Genomic DNA, 25,808 nt, shown 5'->3' on the forward strand with positions numbered 1-25,808 from the left:
AGGGGCTCTTGCGGTATGCCTGGGACGTTAAAGCACGCCGCTTCACGAATATTGTGCAGCAAGGATTTTCGCAGCGAAAGCTTCACCACTATAGCTGCGACGCATTTCGCGGTGAGCCTCCGAATGACCTTGAAACGACCTTGAGATAAGTCAGGGCTAGTGTTGTTATGCACATATACCTAACCCTAGTGGTCCCCTTAACCACCTTCGACCTTGCACCGTGACCTTGAACTTTGGCCTTGAAGTTTGCCAAGCTGCTCGCATTTCGCCGAGAGCCTACGAATGACCTTGAACGACCTTGAGACAAATGGTTGCACTTCTGCCTTACCATGTGTGGTCCACCTTGGTGCTACACCACTAGACCTTTGACCTCTGACCTTTGTCTTTTAAAGGTGTCGGTAGAGGGCGGTAAAAAGCCACGTGGTGATCGCGTGGTGTCACGTGATTCAATTTACAGTTGTTGCGTCAGGGTATTGGGTACATAAACCGGAGCTTTGCGCTCGGCTTTCCCTATGTGAAAACTTGGTTCAGCATTAAATGCGCTTTGTAGAAGCTGAGCTATCTGTTATCAAAATTTTAATTTCAGCTTCAAGGCACCTTTCCCCTTCTTTCGTCACTTTTTGCACGCTGGAAGGTCGGTGCTTCTTCGCCGGCCCCACCTCCAGGGGCGGAGCTTCGTGACTCGCCAGAGCTGCGCGGCTTATTGGTCGCGGCCATGGTAGCTGCCTGACGACTGAAAGAATCTAACCAATAGCCGTCTCTGAACTCGTACACGCAGATGCGAGCGACGGAGGAGGGTGCGAGCACGAAGAAGTCGCCGGGAAGGGCTCGCCAATTTTCGTGCATGATTGTTGCTTCCTTGCTTCGTGTAGAAGTGTATTATTTGGCTCAGGTGTTCGTGACGACACAATACAGTGATTGAACGAGTTTATGCGCTCTCCTCGGAAGTTGTTTCAGAGCCCCTTTAGATCGCGTTAATGGAGAAACCATCTGAGAAGCGCGGATTACGTACGTTCCTTTCGTGGTTTAGTTGCGCCACACTGCTTTAAACAGTGGCTGCGCGGTTTATTAACTTCACTTGACCGGTGAATTGCTAATTTTTTTTTATAATAGCCATTGTTTCGCTCGCAGGTGTGCAACCTGAGATGCAGAAGCTGTGTTACAAAGGTACGTTGCCCGCTTTTACTTTTTTTTTCGGTCGGCTATGCCATTGTGTGCTGTGGGCTTTGGTATCCTCCCTAATAAAAATGGTCTATAGATAGTCTATAGACTTCTTATAGACCCCATTGCCTTCCTACAGATATTTATTTTTGTCTTCACAGGGTATAGACTGTCTTTACAAAAACGTCTACTAAAAGTGTATGGCCATAAATGTATACAAAGTTTATAGACTGTCTACAGCACTTGAACATGGCCTGCAACAAAAAGAGATCGAGAAAGAAAAAAAATAATGAAACCAACTAGCAAAAGGCTAGGAATCCCCGCGGTGTCGCCACTCACCGACACCAGCTAGGGCGCTCACCTAGACACCCTAACTCCAGCATTTACCCGAAGTGCTCCAAGCTTCGGCAGCTCTAGTGCTCCTGCGGGGGTGATTCCATCCCGGAATCGAAAGGACTTTGACTGTGCTCCGAACACAGGATGGCGCCGATCGCCGGCGCTTGTGGCGTAGCGCTGTGTTCCGGTGGGGTCCGAAATGGCATCTCGATGCCTGAGCTGAACACATCTGAACAGCTTGGCTTCTTCCTCGGAAACTTCCTCCCGAGTGGTAGTGCTACCCAGCCACCGCGCGACCGGAGTAGGCAAGCTGTGAAACAACCTCGGCCAACCTGGGCTACTAGGGCCACTTGTTGGGTGCTGACTGGCAACCTCCTCAACGCGGTAGTGCCTTTTACCACTGATCTACCATCACTCGACGAGTACAGGGGTATTATGCACCCTTATATACGTGTAAGCTACACACGTATACATAACCAAGTGCAGAGGGGAGCAGCACAGTCCTTCCCTCCTGGCGGACATTTCAAATGCTATGTATGCATAAACTGACTAGCCATATTTACAGCAGCAAAGGTAATCAGTCCCAACATTGGAAACATATTGGAAAAAGGCCGGCCCTACAAAGGACCAGATTGAATCCATCCATTCGCAATATTGGGCCGGTTACATATACTGCTTAAGATGACTTCCATACTCCTTGTGCTTTTCCGGGACGAGGGAGGGGAAGGGATAAAGGTACGTTCCCCCTCCCAGTTTTAAGGCGGAAATCTCTAATGCCTCATCGTTGTAAGCAGAAGTTGTCGACAGAAATGTCACGCTTTTCAATTGGACGAAACGGTCGTGACGTCACAGTGCGCGAATTTCAAACGGGGCCAATTGTACTTTGGCTAGTAACCATGCAACCAATTAAAGGGATCGTATAGTGATGCTCCAAGTTAGTGGGACTTACTTAACCAATTAGCCTAATTAACCTTTCTAGTCAGACCAGATAAATAAATAAAACCGAGTAGGAAATTGGCTGAGCTCGGGAATCGAACCCCGGTCTCCGGAGTGCGAGACGAGCACGCTACCACTCCGCCATGCCAGCTCGATGGTTCGGAATGAACAAAGGCGCGTCTAGTGAATACGGTATCTTCGTTCATTCCCATCTTCCTCCCTTCCCGTTACGGCGAGGTTTAGGTGTCTACCGAGATATGAGAGACAGATACATTTCCTTTCCTCAAAAACCAATTTACCGACGAGCAAGGCGTAGAACCTTTCCTCAAATAGCGTTGCATTCAAAGGGCAACGCATCGCGCCGAACTGGTGGTGGCGTTCCGTGGACCGCCTGGCAGCGCTACAACACGCTGTCGCGTTCCACTCCTAAAGGCGAAGCTTAAGCGTCATTAATTGGCAGTTAATTAATGCACCAGCGGAATGTGAAGTGAACAATCGCGTAGCAGAATGCAGCACTCAGGCTTTCGCCTTTCACCACTTTAGCTGCTAAAGTTCCTCGTAATTTTTTGCCGTAAGAAAAGCCTCACATGGCACATGAAGAGCCAGGCCCACTCCTATCACGTGACCACTCAGGGCACATTCACGACGGCGCCCACTCCAAAGCCAATATGTATGGGCTTGCCAGGTGAACGTGGAAGTTTGCTGTTGTGACGTACTGCGGCGCTGCCAGGGGCACTGACAGCGAAGTCGTTTACTACAGAGTGTGTCTCCCGTGGAGCTAAACCCACAGCATAACCACTGAGCCACCGCGGCGGCTATCAAACTCGAGAATCTTAATGCGATCTCCAACGATAAAGTTGTCTGCACCCCTCAACCCCAATTTCGAGGCTAGTGGAGCGTTGCATTCTTCAGGGGTGCCAAAGCCTCTGGTGGACAGCGCCACCTTGCGGGACTCGGGGCTCTCGGCAAACACCAAGATCCTGCTGGTGGGCTGCACCGTGAACGACCTGTACACCATCATGACACCCGCACCCGGAGCCCTCGAGAAACCCCAAGCGGGTGCGTATACGCAGTGCCCATCGCTGCCGCTTCGGCCAGCGCCCGCTCTCGCTCTTTCAATGCCTGTCGCATCGCTCGCTTCCAATGAGAACCATCAGGACGCGTCGTTTCGCTTACTCGCCGCTACGTGGCGCCACTTAAAGAGGGCGTCGGCTTACGTCATATCGCGAGCTGCGGGGGATTAAAGCGAGCGCCATCATCGTGCTGCCAGTAATTCTTGCTCAAGAAGAGGCACAGAACTGACAACTCGCTGCTTCTTCAACCATTGAAATCTCTTTAAGGGAAATATTTTCGTACTTTAATTATTTAATATTAGTGCATACCGTGGTCCGTGCTGGCGATATTGCTGTAGCGGGCAACGAAAACAATAAAATGCAGAAGACACGAAAATAAGAAAAATTCAAACTCAATAATCCAAAAAACGACATATTGCATCATGAGCACTCTGATATGCGTTCAGTAGTAGAGAGTGGATTGTTCTGGGAATTAGGTTCCACTGATAAAATAAAATCATGTGTGAAAAAAAGCTGCACTTCAAAGCGTTAATTAGTGCGACTAGGGACTAGTTCGCGAAAGAGAGAGAGAGAGTGGCAGGAGAGTGCTGGCCTCGAAATCGAAAAGGCACTGCGTGAGCGATAACACTTTGCTTGTACCATCATTTCGAAGCCTGCTTCACTTGTTCCTAATCTCTCACATTCCTTTATTCGCCTATACTGCGAACCATGGCTACTTTCAAGCAATATGGTCACTTGACAACCGCACAGAAGCTGAAAAATGAAGAAAAAAAAAACACTGTGGTCGCGTCTCGCAGTTCATATATTGTGGAGGATGAAAGGTACAGGTCTGTGGTGGCCACATCAACTACGTTTTGGGAAATTCGTTGTAACGCTCAGAAACTTAGCCCAGACCCACCCAAATGACCAACCGAGCCGTGTCTGTGACGCAAGTGAAAATCTGTTTCCTGATGGTGGCGGTGTGTTGCACTTCTTGCTGGAATTGGTGGTGACTATGACGGGCGGTCAGTGTCTGAGCTGTATTGTGCATTAGCATCAATTCTTATGGGAAACTGAACAGCGAATGCTTATAATAACCAAAGCGTTTTCCTTTGATTTCTTTCAATCTTTGTAAGAGCAGTTGACTCGCATGGGGCTATTACACACGCGTATTGAAGCCTGGGCTTGCCCTGACCGCATTACCTCCGGCGTTGAGTAGTGCTTCTATTTTAGAATCACTACTAAATCGCATCACATGGCAGAGGACCTCTTGGCTCAACTCCTTACGATACCACCAGCCCCACCCGCCAACCAGTGAGAGCGCCAAATGTTTTTGCGATAAACGAATGATCAGTCCGCCAGTCGGTTTGTCTGTTGGTTGGTCGGTGGGTCGGTCGGTAGAGCTGTGCGTCATGTATTAAACCAACTTTAAAGTGCATCACTTCTCTTGTTTTTCTTTTCTTTTTTTTTCAGCCAAGAAAGAGCCTCTGTGCAAACAGCAAGTGAGTGCACAAACTTTCAAAATGAGCGTTGAAATGCGCCTTTTTGTTCCGTGGTTCTCGCAGTGGATGCAAATGCGCCATCCTTGTTACAGCTCGATTCGAGAACCTCAGTTAATGACGCCTTAACTGATTTGTGAAGCTTCGCTGCCTTTTTAAATGAAAAAAAAAATTAAAGAGTGGCTAGGGCAAATTTCTATAGATGCATAGACGTGTACTTCACTCCTATTTCTTGGTCTGTTATGAACGCTGCCGCGGTATTAAAAACATTGAATTATCTGAGTCATAACCTGCATAACTTCCTCCTTAAATCCAAAGCTTTACCGGCCTACTCAAGCCAAGGTCGTCGGCGCCACAATTTGACTAAGTCGAGGAGTCACGTATCTTCTCTCATTACCTTGTTTATCCCATCCCTTAAGGCGCGGTTGAGGTGTCCACCGAGATGTGAGACGGATACTGCGCCATTTCCTTTCCTCAGAAACCAGCTTCAATGTTCAATTCCGTCTTTCTTCCTGTCTTCTTTCACTCCCTCCTTTATACCTTCCCTTACGGCGTGGTTTGGGTGTCCACCAAGATGTGATGGTTACTGCGCTATTTCCTTTCCTAAAAAACGAAATCAAACAAAACAAGTGGGCTGCCGGCGCTCGTTGGGTTCTCTGCCGTTAGCATTGACGACATTGTAGAGCCCGATGATTTTGACGAAAGGAATGGCGCAAAACTGGCTACCTGGGCCAGTGGACACCTCAATCTCGCTTTCATGTACGTGGCTGGTGTTGGTGCCCACCTGCAAAAACCTGCTTTCGCTCAATATTCCATAGTAGTAATAATAGTAGTGGTTTATTTAAAATAATAAGAAAAAGGAAGGAAAATATTTTTGCTAGCCCCGGTATCTGCCATCGCTAGGGGAAGCACCTAGACTGGGGCAGCGGAAACAGAGGGATAGAAGGCAGACTGGAGAAACGGAATGAGTTAGATGAGGGGACAGCCGGAAAGGATAGAGGGGAAAGAGGTACCATATAAAAGTATTCTGTTTGCACATTGACTTTTATACAGGGCAGTATTCTGTGCTTAGCCATGCTAAGCCGTCTTAGCAATGCTAAACCGCCAGCAATTTTTTTGACATTTGCGCATTACCCTGCCTAACATATGCTTCTTCATTTGGCCATCTCTCAAAGTCTGTAGATACAAGCTAGAACACAGCTGGTGTGCTGGAGTAACAGAAATTAAACGTGACATTCCACTACAACCATCAGGAATTCGTCGTGATACGGCGTTTCTGCGCTTACCACATACTACGTATTGAATCTTCAAGGAGATCGTCGCTACCACTGGAACCACGTCTGCGCATATCTACTCAAATTAATAATCGACGCAGCTTTAAAGCGTAATCAACAGAACATGGGTGCTTTTAAATGACGTGCGCTGCCACGTGCGAAAACATGTTGGAATGACCTTCCCAATCTCATCGCTACTATCTCTGATGATGAAGCTTTTCGTGTTCATTTACGTGCTTAGTTATATGCTTATATGCCTTACCATTTATTATTGCTCCTTGCCACAATGCATCTTGATATCTTAATTGTTTGTGTATTGTGCTTAAGTTCCACAGAGCAACCTGTGTTCCTTTATAAATGCGTGTTACAATGTCCTTCTTTTAGTGTATCTCTCCTACCACATTTATGTGTTTGTAAACCGCAGTCCTGTACTGGGGGCGTGTAAAGTGTCTTCGGCAAGTAAATGCGTGTGTTGGGAATTTTTAATTGCTTTTCTGCAGAACCACAAGAAGATAATCGCCGACGGGGTCCCTGAAGATGCCATGCCGGGGATTCTCAACGTAAATGTAAGCCTGTCATTGTGAAGCAATGTTCACTGCGCGTATACAAGAATAAAAGAAACGAGGAAGGAAGGAAAGGAAGGAAAAACTTTATTGTACCGTTTCTTCTTTCTGCGGTTTTGGGGCGTCTGCAGAGATGTTCTCTCTCCTTGGTTGTATCCCCAGGAGTCTTGCCTGTCGAAGTCGTCCACTTCTAAACAATGGCCGGTTGCCCTCAATCTAGGGCTCCTCTGGCCAGTGCCGCCCGTTGGGTTCGCAATACCAGGCCTTGTTGGTCTGCACAACGGTCGCTGGACATTATCCTTTTGTCCTCGTCATTTCTCGCATCTGCTCGCGGTATTCGATTCTCTGTAAGAGTGCTCTTCCAGTCGTTGTCTGCAGCAGCCTGAGTTTTTGCGACTCAAGCTGCGCCTCTCGTAGCCCCTCGAAGGTGTTTTGCAATCCCAGGGTCATGAATTTTTGTGTAGACGTGCTGCGCGGTAGTGGGAGCGCTGTCTTATACGGTTCGCGTAGCAGGGAATCCGCTTGTTGTATTTCGCTCTTGCTGAGGCACTGGTAGGGTAGGCTGTACGTGATTAGACTAACTACTAGGCTTCTGACTAGTTTTATTGTGTCCTCTTCACGCATACCATGTCGCCTGTTGGTGATGCGGGTGATCATGCGTGCGACTTGTAGCGTTGCTGCTTTGAACAAGGGGAAAGTGTGAGTACAGCGCTGGTTGGATTGAACCCACATACCTAAGATTCTTATTGTTTTCCTTTCCACTATGGGCTTTCCTTCCAGGTAGGCCTTGAGTTTCAGGTCCTTGCTGATTGGGACGGTCCGGCTTTCGTTGCCTCTCCGGACTCGCAGCAGTTCCGATTTCTCGGTCGAGCATGCGAGTCTTCTTTCTCCGATGTATTACTCTACACAGGAGTCCACTTCCGGTAGCCTTTCTTTCTCTTCCCTGAGGGAGCCCGTATTTGTGCAGACTGTTATGTCGCCGGCATACATGGCGTGCCTGTTGTCTTCGATCTTCTCTAGTTTTCGAGCTAGACCTACTATAGCTATGTTGAAGAGTATGGGTGAGATAACTGACCCTTGGAGTATTCCCTCGTTTGGCGTGGGAATTTTGTCCGATCAAAGCTCTAGCCATGCAGATAGTGGCAATTCTATCTGACAGGAAGGCTTTGACGTAGGCGTGGATTCTGCGTCCGCAGTCCAGGTCGTCCAGGCCCGTAAGGATCGCTTCGTGGCTGACGTTATCGAATGCCCCCTTGATGTCCAGGGCCATTATGAGATTTTCACCCGTTCTGGGTACTTTTCGCAGCACATCTTCTTGCATTTGGAGGGGTACGTCCTGCGTCGAGAGTATTGCTCTGAAGTCGAACATGGTAGGGGGTACAGAGTCGTTATCTTCCATGCAATTTTTCAGCATGAGGATGCATAGCGCACAAAATTGAAGGGACACAACACAAACGCTAATTTCCCAGTCTTAGCGCAACACCCTACGAGCATTTCTCTCTATCCCTGGGCGAAGAAGCTAGGTAGCTGCGTCGTACCCTCCGTCTACCCTCATCCTCAAGACCTTCCACTTCCAGCAACACCACCAAGACTCGTCGAGAAAGTAAAAAAAAAAACGGGATAGGCATTGATGTTACATTGTGTGACTCCGAAAGAGCAACTACCACGCCGTGGCAGCTGGTATGCCGTTCCTGGCCATTGCTAAGAGCGCCCTGGGTAATACGGGCTGCCTGACATAGAGGAAGGGAAGCGTCTGGGCGAGTTCTAATTATTTTAGAAGCCATGCGTCCTTTCCCTCTCTCCTGGTCTGCCACCGGGATACACTACAGCCACTCTTGCAATCCAACATGGTTTCTGGGCGTTTTGTTAGGGCACCCGGACAAGATGGCCGCCAGAACCACGTCACTTCCACCACTTTTTTTCTCCCAGATAGCGGTATTAGAAGGACCTCCCATGTCTTGGTCTTCCTCTATGGATCACAGTATTCTAGGCGGGGTTGCTGACGGGGAATGTTATCTAGGTTGGCTGAAAGCGGATGTTCTCTAAAGATGTGCCTTTTGTTGTCACGTGACCAAGCTGGCCTTGAGAGAGTCCGTCTCATGGAACGGATGAGGAGAATACATGGCTGTCGGCGCCAACCCTTCACATCGAGGAACGGCCGGAAGCTTAGAGAGTTGTTGCTCTGGGATACTAGGCTTCGCGCTTAGTCTTATTCAGAGTTACTTATCATCCAGAGCTCAATTCACAATGATCAACGACACACCTTACAGCTACGGCCTTATACGCACTGGTGTGCCACAGGGCTCAATACTGGCTATTCCTCGTTCACATAAATGGTATTGTTAATATTCTTCCTTGCTCCGAAACAGTTTTATACGCTGACGACTTAAATATTTTCTTTAATGACGCGAGTTTACAAGTAATTGAATGTAGAGCAAATCTCTGGTTAGGAAACCTTACATTTTGGTTGCGGGCCAACAGGTTAGAATTAAGCATCACGAAGACGAAGTATGTAATATTCAGAGCTAAAAATAAAGTCATAGATGATGAGTCAGTCATATTATAAAATTCAAATGTTTTACAACGAGTGCAGTCAATAAACCTCGGAGTTATAGTTAATGAATACGTGCTGTGGACTGACCATATTAATCAAGTAAGAAAAAAAAGGCGATTAGTGGGCCTTCTAAACAAATTTAGGCTTATATTACCAATATGGCTCAAAAAGCGACTTTATTTCAGTTTAATTCATTCGCATCTTCACTAATGTTTGCTGAAATGGGGAGACTCAACACAGACTAATTGAAATGCTTTGTTTTTGCTACAGAAAAAGGCCATACGAGCAACTGCTAATGTATGTTACTTAGATAGCACGAACCCGTATAGTGGAACAGCTTGGGGCTATTGACAATTTTTCAATTAAAAACTCCTCGGCTAGCGCTTGAAACGTATAACAGAATTTATCTTGAACATCAGTTTTTTGCAACACCAGAGCTACCACAAAACCCATATCACCTCTGGCACATGACAATAAGAGCACCAAAAGCAAGAAAAAAATTACGGGTTCAAAACGATTAGATGCCAAATGACTACCTTTTTGAATGAAAACAAATTTTCATGACCTATATAAATGCAGAACTCAAAAAACATACAAGAGAAAAGTGATTGCACTGTTGACTGCATGACTTTCCGGTACATCCTATGACATACTGTAAATTGATAACAGTTAACATGATTATATATATTTTGTTCCTTTTATACCTCCCTGTAATCCAACAGCATGCACCTCAACAACTCTGAAGGTACTGTAACATTGCTGTACAGTTTTTTTAACATGCCAACAAGTGTCACTCTGACCGCTACATTTATTGCATTTGTTTATTTTGTGTGCATATATGCTGTATGCAGTTTGCTTATCCCAGGGAGGAAGGCCCTCGTCAGGCACCACGCCTTTTGGCCTCCTTGCTGAAGTGTATGTAGAGGCACTTCAAATCAAAATACTTTTCAGCTGTTTGGAACAAAGAAGTGCACTCGCGAATAAGTGGGGGCCAAGGATTCGTCAGTCTGTTTTGAAATGACCTTTCACTTGGCTCTTTTTCACGCTAAGCTGTGAGATAAACGAATGAATAAATAAATGAATGAAGGAATGAAAGCACGGATCGCGCTCCTGCAGGACCCCCTTCCAGCCGTGCCGTTGAAAGGCATGCTGAATGGGCGAAAGCAGAAGGTTAGGCTCACCTTCAAGCTGGACAAAGACGAACTTTGGGTGAGCACAAAAGGTGAGAAAGCGCTTATATGATAACCAATACGGTCTGTCCTTTGGCAAATCCATTAGTTTTGGGTTCTATTTTTCTCTCTTTGTCAGCACCTTCTTTTGATTAGCTAAAGCCGATGACCCAAGTTGCTTGCTGGCTACCGGCCAGGCAGTAGGGAGAAAAAAACAAAAGACAAACAAAGAGTACAAGAAATAACCGACCACGAAATGCGGCGCCCGCGAGAAACATTGCTGATGATATGCTTAATTTTATTGCAAGTTAATAAATTAATAAAACTTGGCTTTCTGTTCAGAAATCATTACGACATTGTCACTAAGGAAGGCTTTGCTGCACACCTAGCCTAAAATTATCAGTGTGTTTGCCAGCCTGGACTGCTTATGGCCTTTTGAGTTCTGCTGTAGAGCACGAGGTCGCGGGTTCGATGCCCGGCCGGCTATGGGGCTGCATTCAGATCGAAACGAAATGGAAACCTCGTGTGCCTAAGTTTCTTGAACGCGATGAAGAGCCCAGTCATCGAATTAATTCGGCATGAAATAGATTTTTAAATGATTTGGATTTCCGTGGAGGATCATAGCGTATAGCTGCGGGACGCAGTAAATTGATCGTTCTTTATCACTTCACCGTTCTTGGAATGAAAACAGCCGTAATGGGATGCTAATGCTTGTTTTGAAAGTACAGTCTTTGTCAAAAGTAACCAGGCTGCGCGTTTTTTTCTTCTCAGTCGTATATTAAAGCTATTATGCCAGCCCTCAAGCTCTAAATCTCTGTATGGTAAGAAGAACCCCTTCAAATAACTTTTTGATCTTTAGGGAAGCCGTGAGGGCTCTGTTATACGAATGAGAAGCAAACCATGCAGCTTGGTTACTTTTGACAAAGGCTGTACCATCGTTCTTTCTGTTCTACGCTTGCAGCGTGTCCAATGCGTCTGTGATTAGTGGCTTGTGCTTCAGAAAAGTATTTCTTTCTTCAAAATCTCGTACGTTTTTTCTCGATTGACGAACTTGGATCTGAGCGCGTCAACCATTACAACGCATTTCAGAGGTCACAGAGAAGATTAATATGAACGCAGTCTATTCAGTGGTCTCTGAGCCAATCGAGAAGCACGAAGAGTACCACATAATGGTGAGCCCGTTTACCGCCCTCTGTCAGTTGTGCCTGCCTTGTCTGGCCACTGAAGATGTATCAGGAGTTTGTGATACGATACCCAGTATCGCGAGAAGTCACTGTACACCTGTCATATGTCTCTAGCATGTGCAGTACCCTCTGTACAGTCTTTGTCAAAAGTTACTAGGCTGCACGTTTTTCTTCTCAGTCGTATATTAAAGCTACTATGGCAGCCCTCAAGCTCTAAGTATGGTAAGAAGAACCCCTGTTCTCACCTTCAAAGAACTTTTCGATCTTCAGGGAAGCCGTGAGGGCTCTGCTATACGAATGAGAAGCAAACTATGGAGCCTGGTTACTTTTGACAAAGACTGTACGTTGAGCAAAACGTCTGGATGCATGATGTCTATTAAGGAGTCTTCCACTGCTAGCCGAACACGTGAGTGGGAAGCGCGTGAAAGCGCGGCGTCGCGCCTCGCTCTAGTGTGTTCGCCCTAACATTGGAAGACCCTTGCCACGCGCTCACCTGTTCCCACTAACAGTTGCCGACTCTGTACAAGGACCAGAGGTGCGCACGACACCAGATACACAATTATGTTCGCATATACGTGTGGAAATTATAACTAAAAATCGACTCGTGACCGCTGCTTAACACTGCCATGGGCCGGCCGATCACAATCGCTAAGGGGACACGAGCGTACAATTTCTTGTTGGCCTTTTGCGCGTCTAGCCAGTTGAGAACTCACCTTATAAGTGTGACGAGACGGACGCGGACAGCAGCTATGCAAATATTACATCGGAGGCTGTGAAACTCGATGAAACGTGACTTTTACGCTACAGTCTCTTTGAGAACTGCGCTGGCCCTTGCGCATGCGCAGAAGACAATGGAGCAGACGACGCCACGGCGCTCAGCGTTACTATTGGCTGCGCCGTCGGCCAAATACCCCCAGTAGTCCTAGCGAAAGCACGTAACTTCTGGCACACATTTTTGGCTTGCAGCTCGGAAAGCGAGGCCCTCATCTGAGCTTTCCTTCCTCCCTGTCCAGGAAAGATGAGCGTAAGGCTTTCAGGCGCACAAATGAAGCCTTCTGATCACCAGTTCTAAATATAAAAGTGCTCTGGCATCTTTATAGGCAACAAATCATTCATTGACGTAAGCTATACCAACACAAACTTCACAAGCTTCCTCGGGCCGTTTATACGATGGAGATGAAACGTGGTCCGACTTGGACACCACATTTTGCTGAGACAACCCAGTTAGCTACAGCTGGGACCGTATTTTCTAAAGATCCAATTTGTTTACATATAATTACGCCTTACAAATTTAATTTGTCAGGCATTCTCAGACCGTCAATGTCAGTTTACCGGTAAAATACAACAGCTGCATTTTACCGGTAATCACCTATGTGGCAGATACGTGGATGCTAACAAAAAGGGTTTATCTTAGGTTAAAGATAGCGCAGCGAGCTATGGAAAGAAAAATGATAGGTGTAATATTGAGAGGCAGGAAGCGGGTAGATTGGGTCAATAATCAAGCACGGTTTAATGACATCCTAGTGGAAATCAAGTGTAAGAAATGGGCTTCAGCAGGGCATGTAATGCGAAGGCAAGATAACCGATGGCCGTTAAGAGTAATGGACTGGATACGAAGAGAAGGCAAGCGTTGCAGGGGGCGGCAGAAAGTTAGGTGGGCGAATGAGATTAAGGAGTTTGCGGGAATATGGCGGCCGCAGCTGGCAAAGGACATGGTCAGTTGGAAAGACACGATAGAGGTCTTTGCCCTGGACATAGTTTATTGGAACGATATGAGAGATGTCTTTGTCCTGTATTGGGCGTAGTCGGGCTAATGATGATGATGACGACTGCTTCGGAATCGGCTTGGGAAACCGGTAGCGTGGAAGTCACTGACGCTACAAGCAACAGGCTTAGCCCTCCTGAGACGGAAGCCAAATTGTCGTTGAGTTGGATGTTGGACATCGTTTATTGGAGAGGTATGGGAGGGGTCTTTGTCCTGCAGTGGGCTGCTCAGGATGATGGTGGTGATTAATTTTGCCTGAACGTCAGTAGTCGTGAAAGCAGCAGGAGGTGAGGAAGCAAACTACCAATCACAGACACGGCCTATAGTCAGGCCTTATAGTCGCGGCGCCATCGCTAGCCATCACCTTGCTGCCGCTGCATCTACCCTGGACCTGTCACAGGGACTATGCTGCGACAATCGGTCACACAAGCACCGCTCAGTTTCTTTTCCTAGACAAAATTAAGCACCGACAAAGCTCGTCAGGCGTCGCTCCGTCGAGTGCTCTGTTATTCGTCAGCATCGGCAGCGGTCCGCAAGTGCTACACTAGCGTGAGGAGCGTTTGTGCTAGTGGCACCATCCCTTACAAAATTTTTTTCAGACACTCTATAGACTGTCCATAGACTTCTGTCTACAAAGTCTATACACTCTCTACAGACAAATCCTAGAGACCAGTCTGTAGGCAATACAAATGCAGTAGACAACCTATAGACAATTTGCAGATTTGTGGCCATGCACTCTTAGCAGACTTATGTCAATAGACAGTCTATAGACTATGAGTAAACAAAAAATCTTTAGGAAGTCAATATAGCCTATAAGAAGTCTATAGACTATCTATAAACCATTTTTATAAGGGATGGGCGGGGTCCTTCAACGACTAGCATGACGTCATCCCCATGCGGCCTGCAAACGAGAACGGAAATTGATCGCTTCACTACACGGCCCTTAATCGTCATCTCACGAGACGAGCTGCGGATCCAATCGTCCTAACCCAGTACAGAACGGATTACCCTTAATCCCCTACAGAGACGCGTAATTACGGGGCAGCCTAATGCCTTTTCCTTTTCGCTCTCAATGACTGCATCTTACTCTGCGACTGTAGTGTGACCGAGCCTGTTGACTGAGATGAGGAAATAGCCTTGAAGATTGCAGAGTCCATCAGTTAGTACACAAAGACTAAGATACTATGCAGTTAAGAAAAGAGTTGTACCGTATCTGTGAGGCATTCAATGAAGTGTGCACTAACTGTGGATCTTGCGTTGTGTGCCCTCAGGGTCTTCGGGTGGGTCCCACGGAGAAACTGACGTCCTGGACCTACATCTACTGGGTGCCTGCACAATACGTGCAGGCAATCAAATACATCATTCTTGGATGAAACGACGGGACTGACACTGAGGAAAAGTGACGAAGTAAAAGTTCGAAATGAAAGAAATGGACCCTGACGAGAATAGTGGTCATCTAAACCGTCTGAAACAGTTGTCCTCGACGAAGACGTGGGTAGAGGCGTGTCTTCCTCCGCTCTTGCTGGCACAACAACGCAGAACTGTGAACGATCAACGACAAAAGTGTTTTGCGAAACGTCGGAACAGTGAACCTTGCACAAACATGTTTAAACCCACCGAAGTTACCAGTACTCTTCCAATGCTGGTGCGAGAGTATGAACGCCAGCGACCGTGAGCCAGGGACAGCTGGCAAGGAAGTTGATCGACGTACCACGAAAGAAGTCAGTTTCTCTATGCGCTTCTTGTTTAGTGGGTGGTACAGGAATGCCTGGATAACTTCGTTGTTATCCCAAAAATGTCCGTTTTTTGCCCTCTAGTTAGCTCTCTGGGTGACGCCCGGATACTCTGAAACGCACACTTCCCAGAGCTCGCGGGCTGCGATATATTAAATGAAGCTGCTGCGACCGCTTGACTTAAAACTTTTTGAGGTCTTTCGTAACGTTAGAAGCATGGCGCCTTGATGTCGTCGGGCTAAAGCCGACTCTTTCAACCGGAGCCCAAGACTATGCTAATCTCGTGCCATTCCTTCAGCAAAGACACAGTGGTCTAAGTGTCGTTCCTACAAAGCTTATTAACAAAGATTTGCGTATTATCAAGTGATTGAGCGAAATTCGTTATGAATGAATTACACTGATTTACGTAGTCGACAGGGCACAGCTTTAAGGCGAGCTACTTGGTGCTATATTACGTTGACAAAACAGCGCGATAAGAGGAAGATGCTGACGAAACATTCGAGTTGTGTTAGTCTTCATGACATGCCCAGTATCCTTACTTCGTTCACGTTCAGTCTTTGCCAAAAGTAACCAGGCTGCATGGTTTCCTTCTCATTCGTATAGTAGAGCCCTGACGGCTTCCCTAAAGATCAAAAAGTTATTCGAAGGTGAGGACAGGGGTTCTCCTTACTATACAGAGATCTAGAGCTTGAGGGCTGGCATAATAGCTTTACTATACGACTGAGGAGCAAACCATGCAGCCTGGTCATACTTTTGGAAAAGACTGCACTTGCGAATCGCATGAGCGCTATGGCAATGCGTTGAAACTTTTTGGCCGGCGCTAGTTGATCTTGATATATAGCAAATATTTCTGTTCTCATGCTCACAACTATAACAGTGAATGCTCGCGGTAAGTTTATGAACTCAGCAATTACTGCCAGACAAAGCCGAAGACTTAGAATGTACAGTCAGGCCGGAATGAAATACGAATAACGCCTATGGACAAAAGAAAATATTTTGTCTGTGCATGCTTTCAGCTACGGTATGCAGCTAGCCTTGCTGGAAGTGGCAGAGCTTCCAGTATTGTTCTTAAATGCCGATGAGTTACTGCGAGTTTCTTCCTTGTTACTTTTGTATATAATTACTATGTTAACATATCAGTGACTGAGTGTGCCTAAATGTGTTCGCTGTCACTTGTCTTGTGGAACACAGGCGCCCGATTTTTCATCCGAGCATTAAAAGGATAGCTTTGTTGAGAACAAATATCAGCGTTTATTGATCCTCAGAAAGACGGGATAATGTCATCGAGTCATCAGTCAGCGGGAGTGATCGAACGAGGCCGGTGTTCAGTAGATGTAGGCCCTGGTCCGCTCCTGGATGTATCCTGGACGGCTGTGGTACACGGAGCTGCGGGATCCGGTGAGCACCGGGGCGTGGTGGTAGTCAGTCTGCTGGTATGGAAGGCTGTGCGGGAAACATGGACAAGTGAGTCAAGCATGGGCCACGATGAAAATCTTAATCGACGCTACCGGTAGCTTTTTTAGATATTGGTTATTCACGAGTTACCGTGTGTATGGCGGAACAACGTTGTCGTCGCCACTGTCATAATAATCGCTATTGAAGATATTGTTAAGCTATAGCCGCAACTCTGTTACGAACGCCTTGCCCTGCTACTGCCTTACACTCGATAGTATTGACTACAGTCAAGAAGAGGCGCATTTTCGTTTCATGTTTAACTCTCGTTGAAGGATAGTAAAACATTCCTGCAGTTACGCGCCCCGTCGATCTCAAAGCTCCTAGCACGGCGAATTTAACAATACTCTTATTTCTGCAATAAACTCTTACAAAAGCACGTGCCGGCTAAAGTTACAAACAATAACAAATACTCATGCCTTTCTACTAGGGGTGTGCGAATATCAAATTTTTCGAATACGAATCGAATACGAATCAAATACGAATCGAATACGAATACTTGGTTCCGAATATCGAATCGAATATCGAATAATCAAGGACAGACGCATTTAATCACTACAAAACACTATTTGAGCACCCAAGAACATCACAGTTCAACTATCAGTGATGAAATGAACACAAAAGGTTTGTGTAGCTGCACAAAAAGTATCAAAGTCTCTAGCATTATTCTCAGAAGAGTGGCAATATCAGAGAAGATGGCTAGTACACAGCATTGATTAAGGCTAGCTCGCCATAAGCACAGAAGCGCGTTGCTGGGATGAACATAATAGGTTGTCGTGAAGGAAAACCGGCTGCTCCACATGATCAGGCAGAAGTAGTTCCCTTCTAGCTGAAACGACTTCTCCAGCCAAAGAAAATACCCTCTCACTTGGCACTGAACTGGCACATATTGCGAGGTATTTCGTGCACAGCTCTGGCTATACCAGCTTCCGAGGTATAGCCGCAAAGAAGCTCACCAGCGCAGTCAGCTACTGCATGGCCCACCTTTACGCATTGCTCTGGGCGCCGCCAAGTTTTTGTGTCTCTGTCGATAGGACTTGCGAACCGAAATGAACGGTGCTCGCAATATAATATTCGGCTAGATACAAATATTCGCGTCGGGTCGAATATTCGAAACAACACGAACACTTGGATTTCGAATCGAATACGAATACTAAAAATATAATATTCGAATTATATTCGAAAATTTCGAATATTCGCACACCCCTACTTTCTACGCATAGTACTTCAGATGATTGGCAGCTGGTGATGAAAGTAATTACGTACGTGGGGAGGAAGCCCAACGTTGCATCAGTAATTAATACCCTTCACCCCCCGGCCACAACAACTGCATCTTCTTATCTGGTCAGTGGAAGATTAGTTCTTGTGACATAGTCCTTTTTCCCGCATACCCTACCATGTACGCAGACTCCGAAGTTTAGGCCTTAAAAAAGAAATCTATTGAACAGACATTTCTTACGTCAACCACTTGATTCTCTAAATCTTCTTGATAGTCAGCGGAGACAGTATACATCGTGTGGACAATCCCAATTTAAGCTCACTAGGAACTTATAGAGACTGCGCATTCATGCTTGAGGAAGCGACCACCTTCGATTAGAGCTGCGGAGTCTGCTCACCCGGTGAGTGGGTCGTGGTGGACTACGGTGGACTTTGGGTGGACCAGCTTGCTGTTCTCGACGGTGTAGCCGTACTCGTGGTGTGGCACGTGCACCAGCTCCTTGTGCGCGGCAACCACTGGTGCCCTGACCACGGTCTGGTGCAACACTGGTGCGTGCACCACGGCGGCGGGGACGCCGTAGGTGAAGACGGCACCACAGTGGGCACCGGCCACCAGAAGGCAGGCGACGACGAGGGTCTGGTGGGGAAAGAGAACGGGAGAGTTTTGATGACGATGGATTTTTATGGCGCAAGGGCACCTGTTGCCAAAGAGCGCCATGGCACAAGGTATTTGTCGTCTACTCATGGTGGGGTATAAGACCCGTTTCACAAGCACTTAGCCCTAAATAAACCGAGAAACAGACCAGGGGAAAGCTTGTACCCATTGTATCCCCGGTGGGTACCCGGCGGCACTGGGGATCGAACCCCACACCTCCCGCATGCTAGGCGGGTGCTCAGGGCACTGGGCCATCGCAGCGGGAGAGTTCTCTTAGAGTTAATCGATCAGAGGTTACCTTTAACTTTATATAATAGAGAGGTGTAGTCGGAATGCGAGCTCTAGTTCGCAGAATGATGTTTACCAACGACGGGGAAATGATATTTGATGAAACAGCACAAAACAGTAGAAAGAAAAGCACACTTATTTGTCACTTCGCTGTTCCTTTCTGTGTAATGTTTGCAATTATGCTCTGCTGCCACCATGCTCGAGGTATACTATTCACTAATTTGATTTCAAGGGACCCCAAGCTGTGCCCATCTCGGAGGCCGTTGATCACACTGCTCAGTTCTAGACCTCAATCTTTACAGGTCGAGCTAATGACCCATTTTATAATATTACCACAGGTACAGTGATTCAGTACACTCCCACAACCTCCTCAATTTTTCCTGAAAATGCCGATTCCTCTGGCTGATCAAAAACTCGGTTTCCGTCTCATCGGCGTTCTGCCATTTAAAGATGTCGAACAGTCAGAAGAGCTGTGACCAAATTTCATCAGTTTGACCTAAGCAAAGCAGCAGTTATTAAAACGTATCGCTTTAATGATGCTAAAGTTTGATGTGGGGCAACAATATGATCGTTCTTCACTTTAGGATATTGCAAAACATCTGTCTCAACGATGCACGAAGTCACCGAACACTAACAAGAACAAAACTACGACTTACGAGGGTCTTCATGGTGCTCGGAGGGTGGAGGTAGCCTGAAGAGAGCTGACCGCTTGTGCTTGTGCTGATGGCTAAAGAGCCGAGTGTGTCTTCTGCATGCAGCAGCGGCCACTTATATACCCGCAGACGATGCCCGCCCCATCGTTACAGAAGGCCCCCCATTGGTGGCGAACAGGCAAATAAGCTGCGATATAGGACTGCTTTCGAAAACAACCGAGTATTTCACCCGTACTTTGATCTGCAGTTAACGCGATTCGAGAACGTGACAGGATTATACCCGCGCACCCTTTCCATACCGACAGCGCAGATATCAGCGCCTACGCTTTCGACTAATCCCTTTCGCTTTTTTTCTGCTTTCCAATAATTCATTGCCTCCTTTTCAATTTTTACTTCTTTTTCCTCGTTTTCGTCAGCACCGATAGATAACGGCGGTGTTACCTTTCTCGGGAAAGCTATAGTGGGGCTAAAAGTCGAAGAAATACCTCTAACGCACGACGGCCTGTGCGGCAGTACCCGGCTAGGTGTGGTCGCCTCTGGTCACTGGCCATTCCGGTCCAGAGGCGCCGAGAGCAGGCGCGTGTTGCTTGTACGCAGGGAATCAATCTTTCCGCGTACAGAGTGTGCGTACAGCATGTACGCCACTCGGCGACTCGCAAGAAGTGCTGCTGCTTGTACTTGTGGACTGGACGTGTAAGCAGCTGTCGCGGTTAATCGACTGTACGTGCGTACGCAACGCCCCGCCTTGTTGTGCCTGGTCGCATCTTTTTTCTGCCGCGTGGTGGACCCACTGTAGACTGCATGTGGACCGTAAAGGGAGCGGGGCAGAATGCGCAAATCTTCTGAAATGCAAGAACGGTTCCTGGCCGAGATTATTTATGCTACTGAGCATAAAATATGCTGTGTCTGTCGTCTTCTGTCAATAGTAATGATTACGCAACTAATTTTTCACGAAAGAAGCGAACAGTCGATGTCTGTTGGCGTGTTTCGTAAATGCTAGTTGGTGGCCTTAGGGTGCTGAAGTTTATTCTTGTACACTACCCTGGTTCCAAGAAGATATGAACTAGAAGGAGCTGACAAATATTGACCTATTCGCCAGGCCTAGGTTGGTCAGTTCCCTGGACCCATGTGGTAGTGACGCGATGTGATCTCCTGTGCGCTCGACCGCCGTGTTGTTGCGGATCATGGTTGCCTGCGTAAGCGTGCCACTCAGCTGACGTCACATGAATGAGGTCTATTAGTTGCATAACCACCTTAAATCTTAAGCTAAATGAGCGAGTGAACATTTCATTTATGGCGAACTACCTCTGTCCAGTCAAAGAAGGCTGACCCGGGATTTCGCAGTGGCAGCTACTGGGTCTAGTACATGGGTGACGTTCTGACTTGGCGAGGACAGGGAACGTAGCGAAGATCTAGTAGTGAAGCTGCCTAATACTCCCACGTGAAAGGAACGTTTGAAAGGAGTAAGTACGCTAATAGTCAATTGCAAAAATTCTGGACAAAAGCATTTGTGAGCAGGAGCCACTTTTTGAATGCATTTTTTTCGTATATTGTAAGAAATCACCGGAACAATCAATGTATCCCCAGATCTCCCGACGACAGGCTTGTATTTTTTTTGCTATTACCGCTTTTTTCTGTCGTCAAACGACGCGTTCCTCATTGGTTTCCTATGGCAGCCTCAACTTCTGGATGCGAGTGACGGAAACACTCTAAAAGAAAAAAATTACTACACCTCTGAAGAATGGACCATTACCTTCAATATTTCCAAACAATACTTTCCAGTATTTCAACATTCAAAATTTTTGTCCAAGAATGCTGGACACGAGACACATGACAATTTCACTTCATGTGTTTTGTGTCCCGGTAACCACCGCTGACCAGACGGGGCAATTCCAGGTCGGTTAATAAAGTCGTGAGTTATCAGATCGTATGGGCGTGCAAGCGTTTGTGCTTGGTGAATGTACACTACTTCTCGTAGTGTTAAGTCAGCGGTGCAGGCGGAAGAATGCGGCTGTACCGGTAAATTTGTTTGAAGTTCCGTCCGCAGAGCTTACAGCACGCTGCGCATTCTCCTCTAGAGTTGTAATCCTGGCGTCACGGTTGTGGGCAGCTGAGAGCGTGGGCTTCCGGGATACCTTGGAATAAAGACTGCACTCTGAGAAAAACGTGAATATTGTAGCGGGCGCCTATGTAAGAAACAAAGTACCCGAACGAGCTTAGCACTACCTGATTGCTGGTACCTCAAAGCCCAACTTTTCTAACGAGTAGGAACGAATATGAGTTCAAAACGCGCGCACGCTGTGTGATAGAGAAAGTGCACGGCAGATACACAGAAATGCCTGCCACCACAACCACCACCATCATCATCATTATAATCGTCATCATCATCATCAGCCTTACTACGCACACTGCACGCAAAGTCTTCTCCCAGGTCTCTCCAGTTAACCCTGCCCATTGCCTGTTGCGGCCACCGTATCCCCGCAAACATCTTAATATCATCCGCCCACCTAACTTTCTGCCGTACCCTGCTACGCTTGCCTTCTCTTGGAATCCACTCCGTTACCCTTGAGGACCAGCGGTTATCTTGCCTTCTCATTACATATGCCCTGCCCAAGCCCATTTCTTGCTCTTAATTTCAACTAGGATGTCATTAAACCGCGTTTGTTCCCTCACCCACTCTTCCCGCTTCCGCTCTCTTAAAGTTAAACCTATCATTTTTCTTTCCCACCCAAGTGTCTTTAGCGATTAGATAGCGCGACAAAAACAAATTGCCTTCAACAATAACTTTCGAGTATAGCAGGATACGAAGGAGGCGAACATTGTTCCAAAGCTGAATAACACTTAAACTCGATGGAAGGATTGTGTGCACACTTTTTTCATGTTTGTAAACAGAACTGTGTAGATATCCATATATCCTGCGAGGGCTTTTTTCGGGACGGTGTTGGTAACGTTCGTTCAGAGTTTCCGTTAAGGTATTTATTCGCTGCTGCGATGTAGACTGCATACTGGTAAAATGCAGGCATTCTGGGAGGCACATTACTGATAAGAGCACCGGTGCACCTCCGTGGCCTGGAGGAGTCAAAGAGACATACGGTTAAGCCTGTATGGGACAGCAGGAGTACCTTTAGCCCTTGGGAATAGATACAAAAAAATAAAAATCTATATTGTATTACATTATTGAATCTATAGTAAAAATATATATTATTATATTATATATTCAAATGTATATAATCTATATTAGGGTTAATGGGAGAGACATCGCAGAGGCCTTTGCTCTGCAGTACTCGTAGTCAGGCTGATGATAATTAATGCGCCACCTTTTTTTGTTTACATTTGTATTCATATATATATATATATCCCTCTCCCCAGTGTTCGAAGCTGGAATATATATGTGATGATGGGTTGCACGATTCTATTTGTTCTTCTGCATTCATGACTAGCCCATGATTTTGGTCCCGACAGTGTTGAACGCATCTGTATGGGATTTAATTAAGAATAAATGAAGAATTTGAGTCTGAATTTAACCCATCGACACCGAATTCGCGAAAGTTTATTGCAGGAATATTCATGGCACAAATCTATACAGTAGCGAATCTAATCACCAAGTTACTGAGGGAGGCAGTCGAGCACAGCAATGGGACACCCCGCCAGTAACGAAGGAGGAAGTAAAGAAAGCCTTAGGAGCAATGCAGAGAGGGAAGGCAGCTGGTGAGGATCAGGTAACAGCAGATTTGTTGAAGGACGGAGGCGAGTTTGTGCGACAAAAACTAGCTCCCCTGTATACGCAATGCCTTGTGACCTCGAGAGTACCAGAAGCTTGGAAGAACGCTAACATTATCTTAATTCATAAGAAAGGAGACGTCAAGGACTTGAGGAATTACAGACCGATCAGCTTATTGTCCGTTGCCTACAAGGTATTGTGGGGACGCCTTCGTCCCCTGCGTTCACTTTCCCGCACTGCACCCCACTGTTGTTAGCTGCCCCCGAAAAGCACTCCCTTTAGTTTGGTTACTCTAGCTAACAGGGGAGGGCGCTCGCGTCGCAGCGACAGCAGCGCCACGGATGGCGTGTTTGGTCGCTCGCGCGCAGGGGAAGGCTAGCTCTCTTCTCTCTGGGATCGGGAAGCGAGCAGACGTTTCGCTCGCAGCTTCGCTCTTCGTCGACGGGCGCCTCTCGGTCGGAACTTACTCCCGCCGAGCCCGTCCCGCTCGACCTCGGAGTTCCCTTTGCCCTACCGTGGGCGGACGTTCGCTCGTAGCCGTGCTGGTGAGTCGGACATCCTAGATTCCTCAGTGTATTTTGTTGCTAGCTGGCGTTATTTTTGCTATAGCAATAAATGCCTTGTTTGTGTCAGCCAGTGTGTCGTTCCTTTGTTCCCGCAGAGCACGGCCCGCCGTGGTCGGCGTGCGCTCAGTAGCGTACGCGACCACGGGGTGGGGTCCGCGCGGTTTTGAACTATGTCAGCCGCGCTTAAACGGGGAGAACGGATATATCTCCCCCATTTCAACCCCATAGTATTTACTAAGGTAATCGCTAATAGAGTCAGGACAACCTTGGACTTCAGTCAACCAAATGATCAGGCAGGCTTTCGTAAAGGATACTCGACAATAGAACACATTCACACTATCAATCAGGTGATAGAGAAATTCGCAGAATATAACCAACCCCTATATAAAGCCTTCATTGATTACGAGAAAGCATTTGACTCAGTGGAAACCTCAGCTGTCATGGAGGCATTGCGGGATCAGGGTGTGGAAGAGCGTTATGTGAACATATTGGAAGATATTTATAACGATTGCACAGCTACTATAGTTCTCGATAAAGTCAGCAATAAAATTCCAATACGGAAAGGTGTCAGGCAGGGCGACACGATCTCGCCAATGCTCTTCACTGCCTGCTTACAGGGGGTATTCCGGGGGCTGGAATGGGAACAGTTGGGGATAAGAGTTAATGGAGAATACCTGAGTAATTTGCGATTCGCTGATGACATTGCCTTGCTAAGCCACTCAGGACAAGAACTGCAAAGCATGATCAATCAGTTAGACAGGCAGAGCAGAACGGTGGGGCTAAGAATTAACATGCAGAAAACCAAAGTAATGTTCTACAGCCTAGCAAGGGAACAGAAGTTCGCAATTGGTAGCGAGGTGCTGGAAGTAGTAAGAGAATATGTCTACTTAGGGCAGGTAGTGACCGCAGATCCGGATCATGAGAGGGAAATAACTAGAAGAATAAGAATGGGGAGGAGCGCATTAGGCAGGTTCTCTCAGATCATGAATGGTAGCTTACCAATATCCCTGAAGAGAAAAGTATACAACAGCTGTATCCTACCGGTACTCACCTATGGGGCAGAAACGTGGAGGGTAAATAAGAGGGTTCAGCTTAAGTTAAGGACAGCACAGCGAGCTATGGAAAGAAAAATGATAGGTGTAACGTTAAGAGATCGGAAGCAGGCGGAGTGGGTGAGAGAACAAACGCGGGTTAATGACATCCTAGTCGAAATCAGTACGAAGAAATGGGCTTTGGGAGGGCATGTAATGCAAAGGCAAGATAGCCGCTGGTCCTTAAGGGTAACAGAGTGGATTCCAAGAGAAAGCAAACGTAGCAGGGGACGGCAGAAAGTTAGGTGGGCGGATGAGATTAAGAAGTTTGCGTGGATACAGTGGAGGCAACTGACAAAGGACAGGGTTAATTGGAGAGACATGGGAGAGGCCTTTGCCCTGCAGTGGATGTAGTCAAGCTGATGATGACGATTCATGGCACCTCTCACAGAGAGCAATGTTTAATACAACACGTTTCATCAGTAGCTGATGCATAAACTTTGGAGGCGGCTACAAATGCACTTTACCCTCCCTTATATACGCTCGCGCTATCACCAAGTCCACTCAAATCCCTCCTGCACCCTCTGCCACCACCCCAAAGCCACTCTAGGCCATATCCTTTTCCTCTGCCCGGCGGATCCTCCCCCGCGGGGCCTGGAGCACCTTACCACTTGGGAGGCTTGGGAGACCCTACTGCGCTCCGAGGACCCGGCCAAGCAAGCCATCGCCGTAGGCCGGGCTGCCAGCGTCATGAGCCTCCGGGACATGAACGTTTGAGTGCAATGGGGCCGTTCGGGAGCCCACGGACTTATGTGTCTCGAACTCCTCTGTCGCAAATAAAGTTTTCACCACCACCATGCATGCGAGAAAAAAAAGAATAACAGTTAAGAACGCCAGCGACAACGTTGCGGTGCAAGATCGCTGGCGCTAACAAGAGGGCTACAGTGAACTGCACTGAACAGGAGTTGGTTGGTTGGTTGGTTTATGGGGTTTAACGT

At 47.1% G+C, this 25,808-nt stretch overlaps 2 protein-coding genes across 9 annotated transcripts in view; one reads left to right on the forward strand and one right to left on the reverse strand.

Moving 5' to 3' along the window:
- The window catches only part of LOC149346727 (uncharacterized), a 44,724-nt gene extending 27,697 nt beyond the window's left edge, over positions 1–17,027 (forward strand). For 4 of the 8 annotated variants that reach the window (XM_089586653.1, XM_089586654.1, XM_089586655.1 and 1 more), the window contains 7 exons: positions 1,132–1,167; positions 3,346–3,492; positions 4,959–4,987; positions 6,759–6,824; positions 10,492–10,597; positions 11,634–11,716; positions 14,765–17,026. In XM_089586653.1, coding sequence (XP_089442779.1) covers positions 1,132–1,167; positions 3,346–3,492; positions 4,959–4,987; positions 6,759–6,824; positions 10,492–10,597; positions 11,634–11,716; positions 14,765–14,866 — 569 coding nt within the window. In that variant the 3' untranslated portion in view covers positions 14,867–17,026. Of the gene's footprint in view, positions 1–1,131; positions 1,168–3,345; positions 3,493–4,958; positions 4,988–6,758; positions 6,825–10,097; positions 10,121–10,491; positions 10,598–10,683; positions 11,536–11,633; positions 11,717–14,764 lie in introns of those variants that run through there. The other 4 variants (XM_089586657.1, XM_089586656.1, XM_089586658.1 and 1 more) reach the window with 4 other exon arrangements.
- LOC149346728 (uncharacterized) lies at positions 16,515–19,507 on the reverse strand. Its single transcript, XM_089586660.1, has 3 exons — positions 19,496–19,507; positions 18,295–18,533; positions 16,515–16,669 (listed from the first exon to the last, which is right to left on the reverse strand). The coding sequence occupies exons 1-3, from the start codon at positions 19,505–19,507 to the stop codon at positions 16,552–16,554; spliced, it is 369 nt and encodes a 122-aa protein (XP_089442786.1). The 3' UTR covers positions 16,515–16,551.
- Between the last annotated feature and the right edge of the window lie 6,301 nt (positions 19,508–25,808).

The sequence above is a fragment of the Amblyomma mixtum genome, chromosome 4 (genome assembly GCF_055824585.1).
Source record: "Amblyomma mixtum isolate Tamu chromosome 4, ASM5582458v1, whole genome shotgun sequence".
Classification (NCBI taxonomy): domain Eukaryota; kingdom Metazoa; phylum Arthropoda; class Arachnida; order Ixodida; family Ixodidae; genus Amblyomma; species Amblyomma mixtum.

Excerpts from the sequence above, each read along its gene's own strand:
- LOC149346728 (XM_089586660.1), bottom strand. Across the intron at positions 16,670-18,294 it reads CACCACGACCCACTCACCGG|CCTTCCATACCAGCAGACTG; the intron begins GTGAGCAGACTC and ends TTTCCCGCACAG.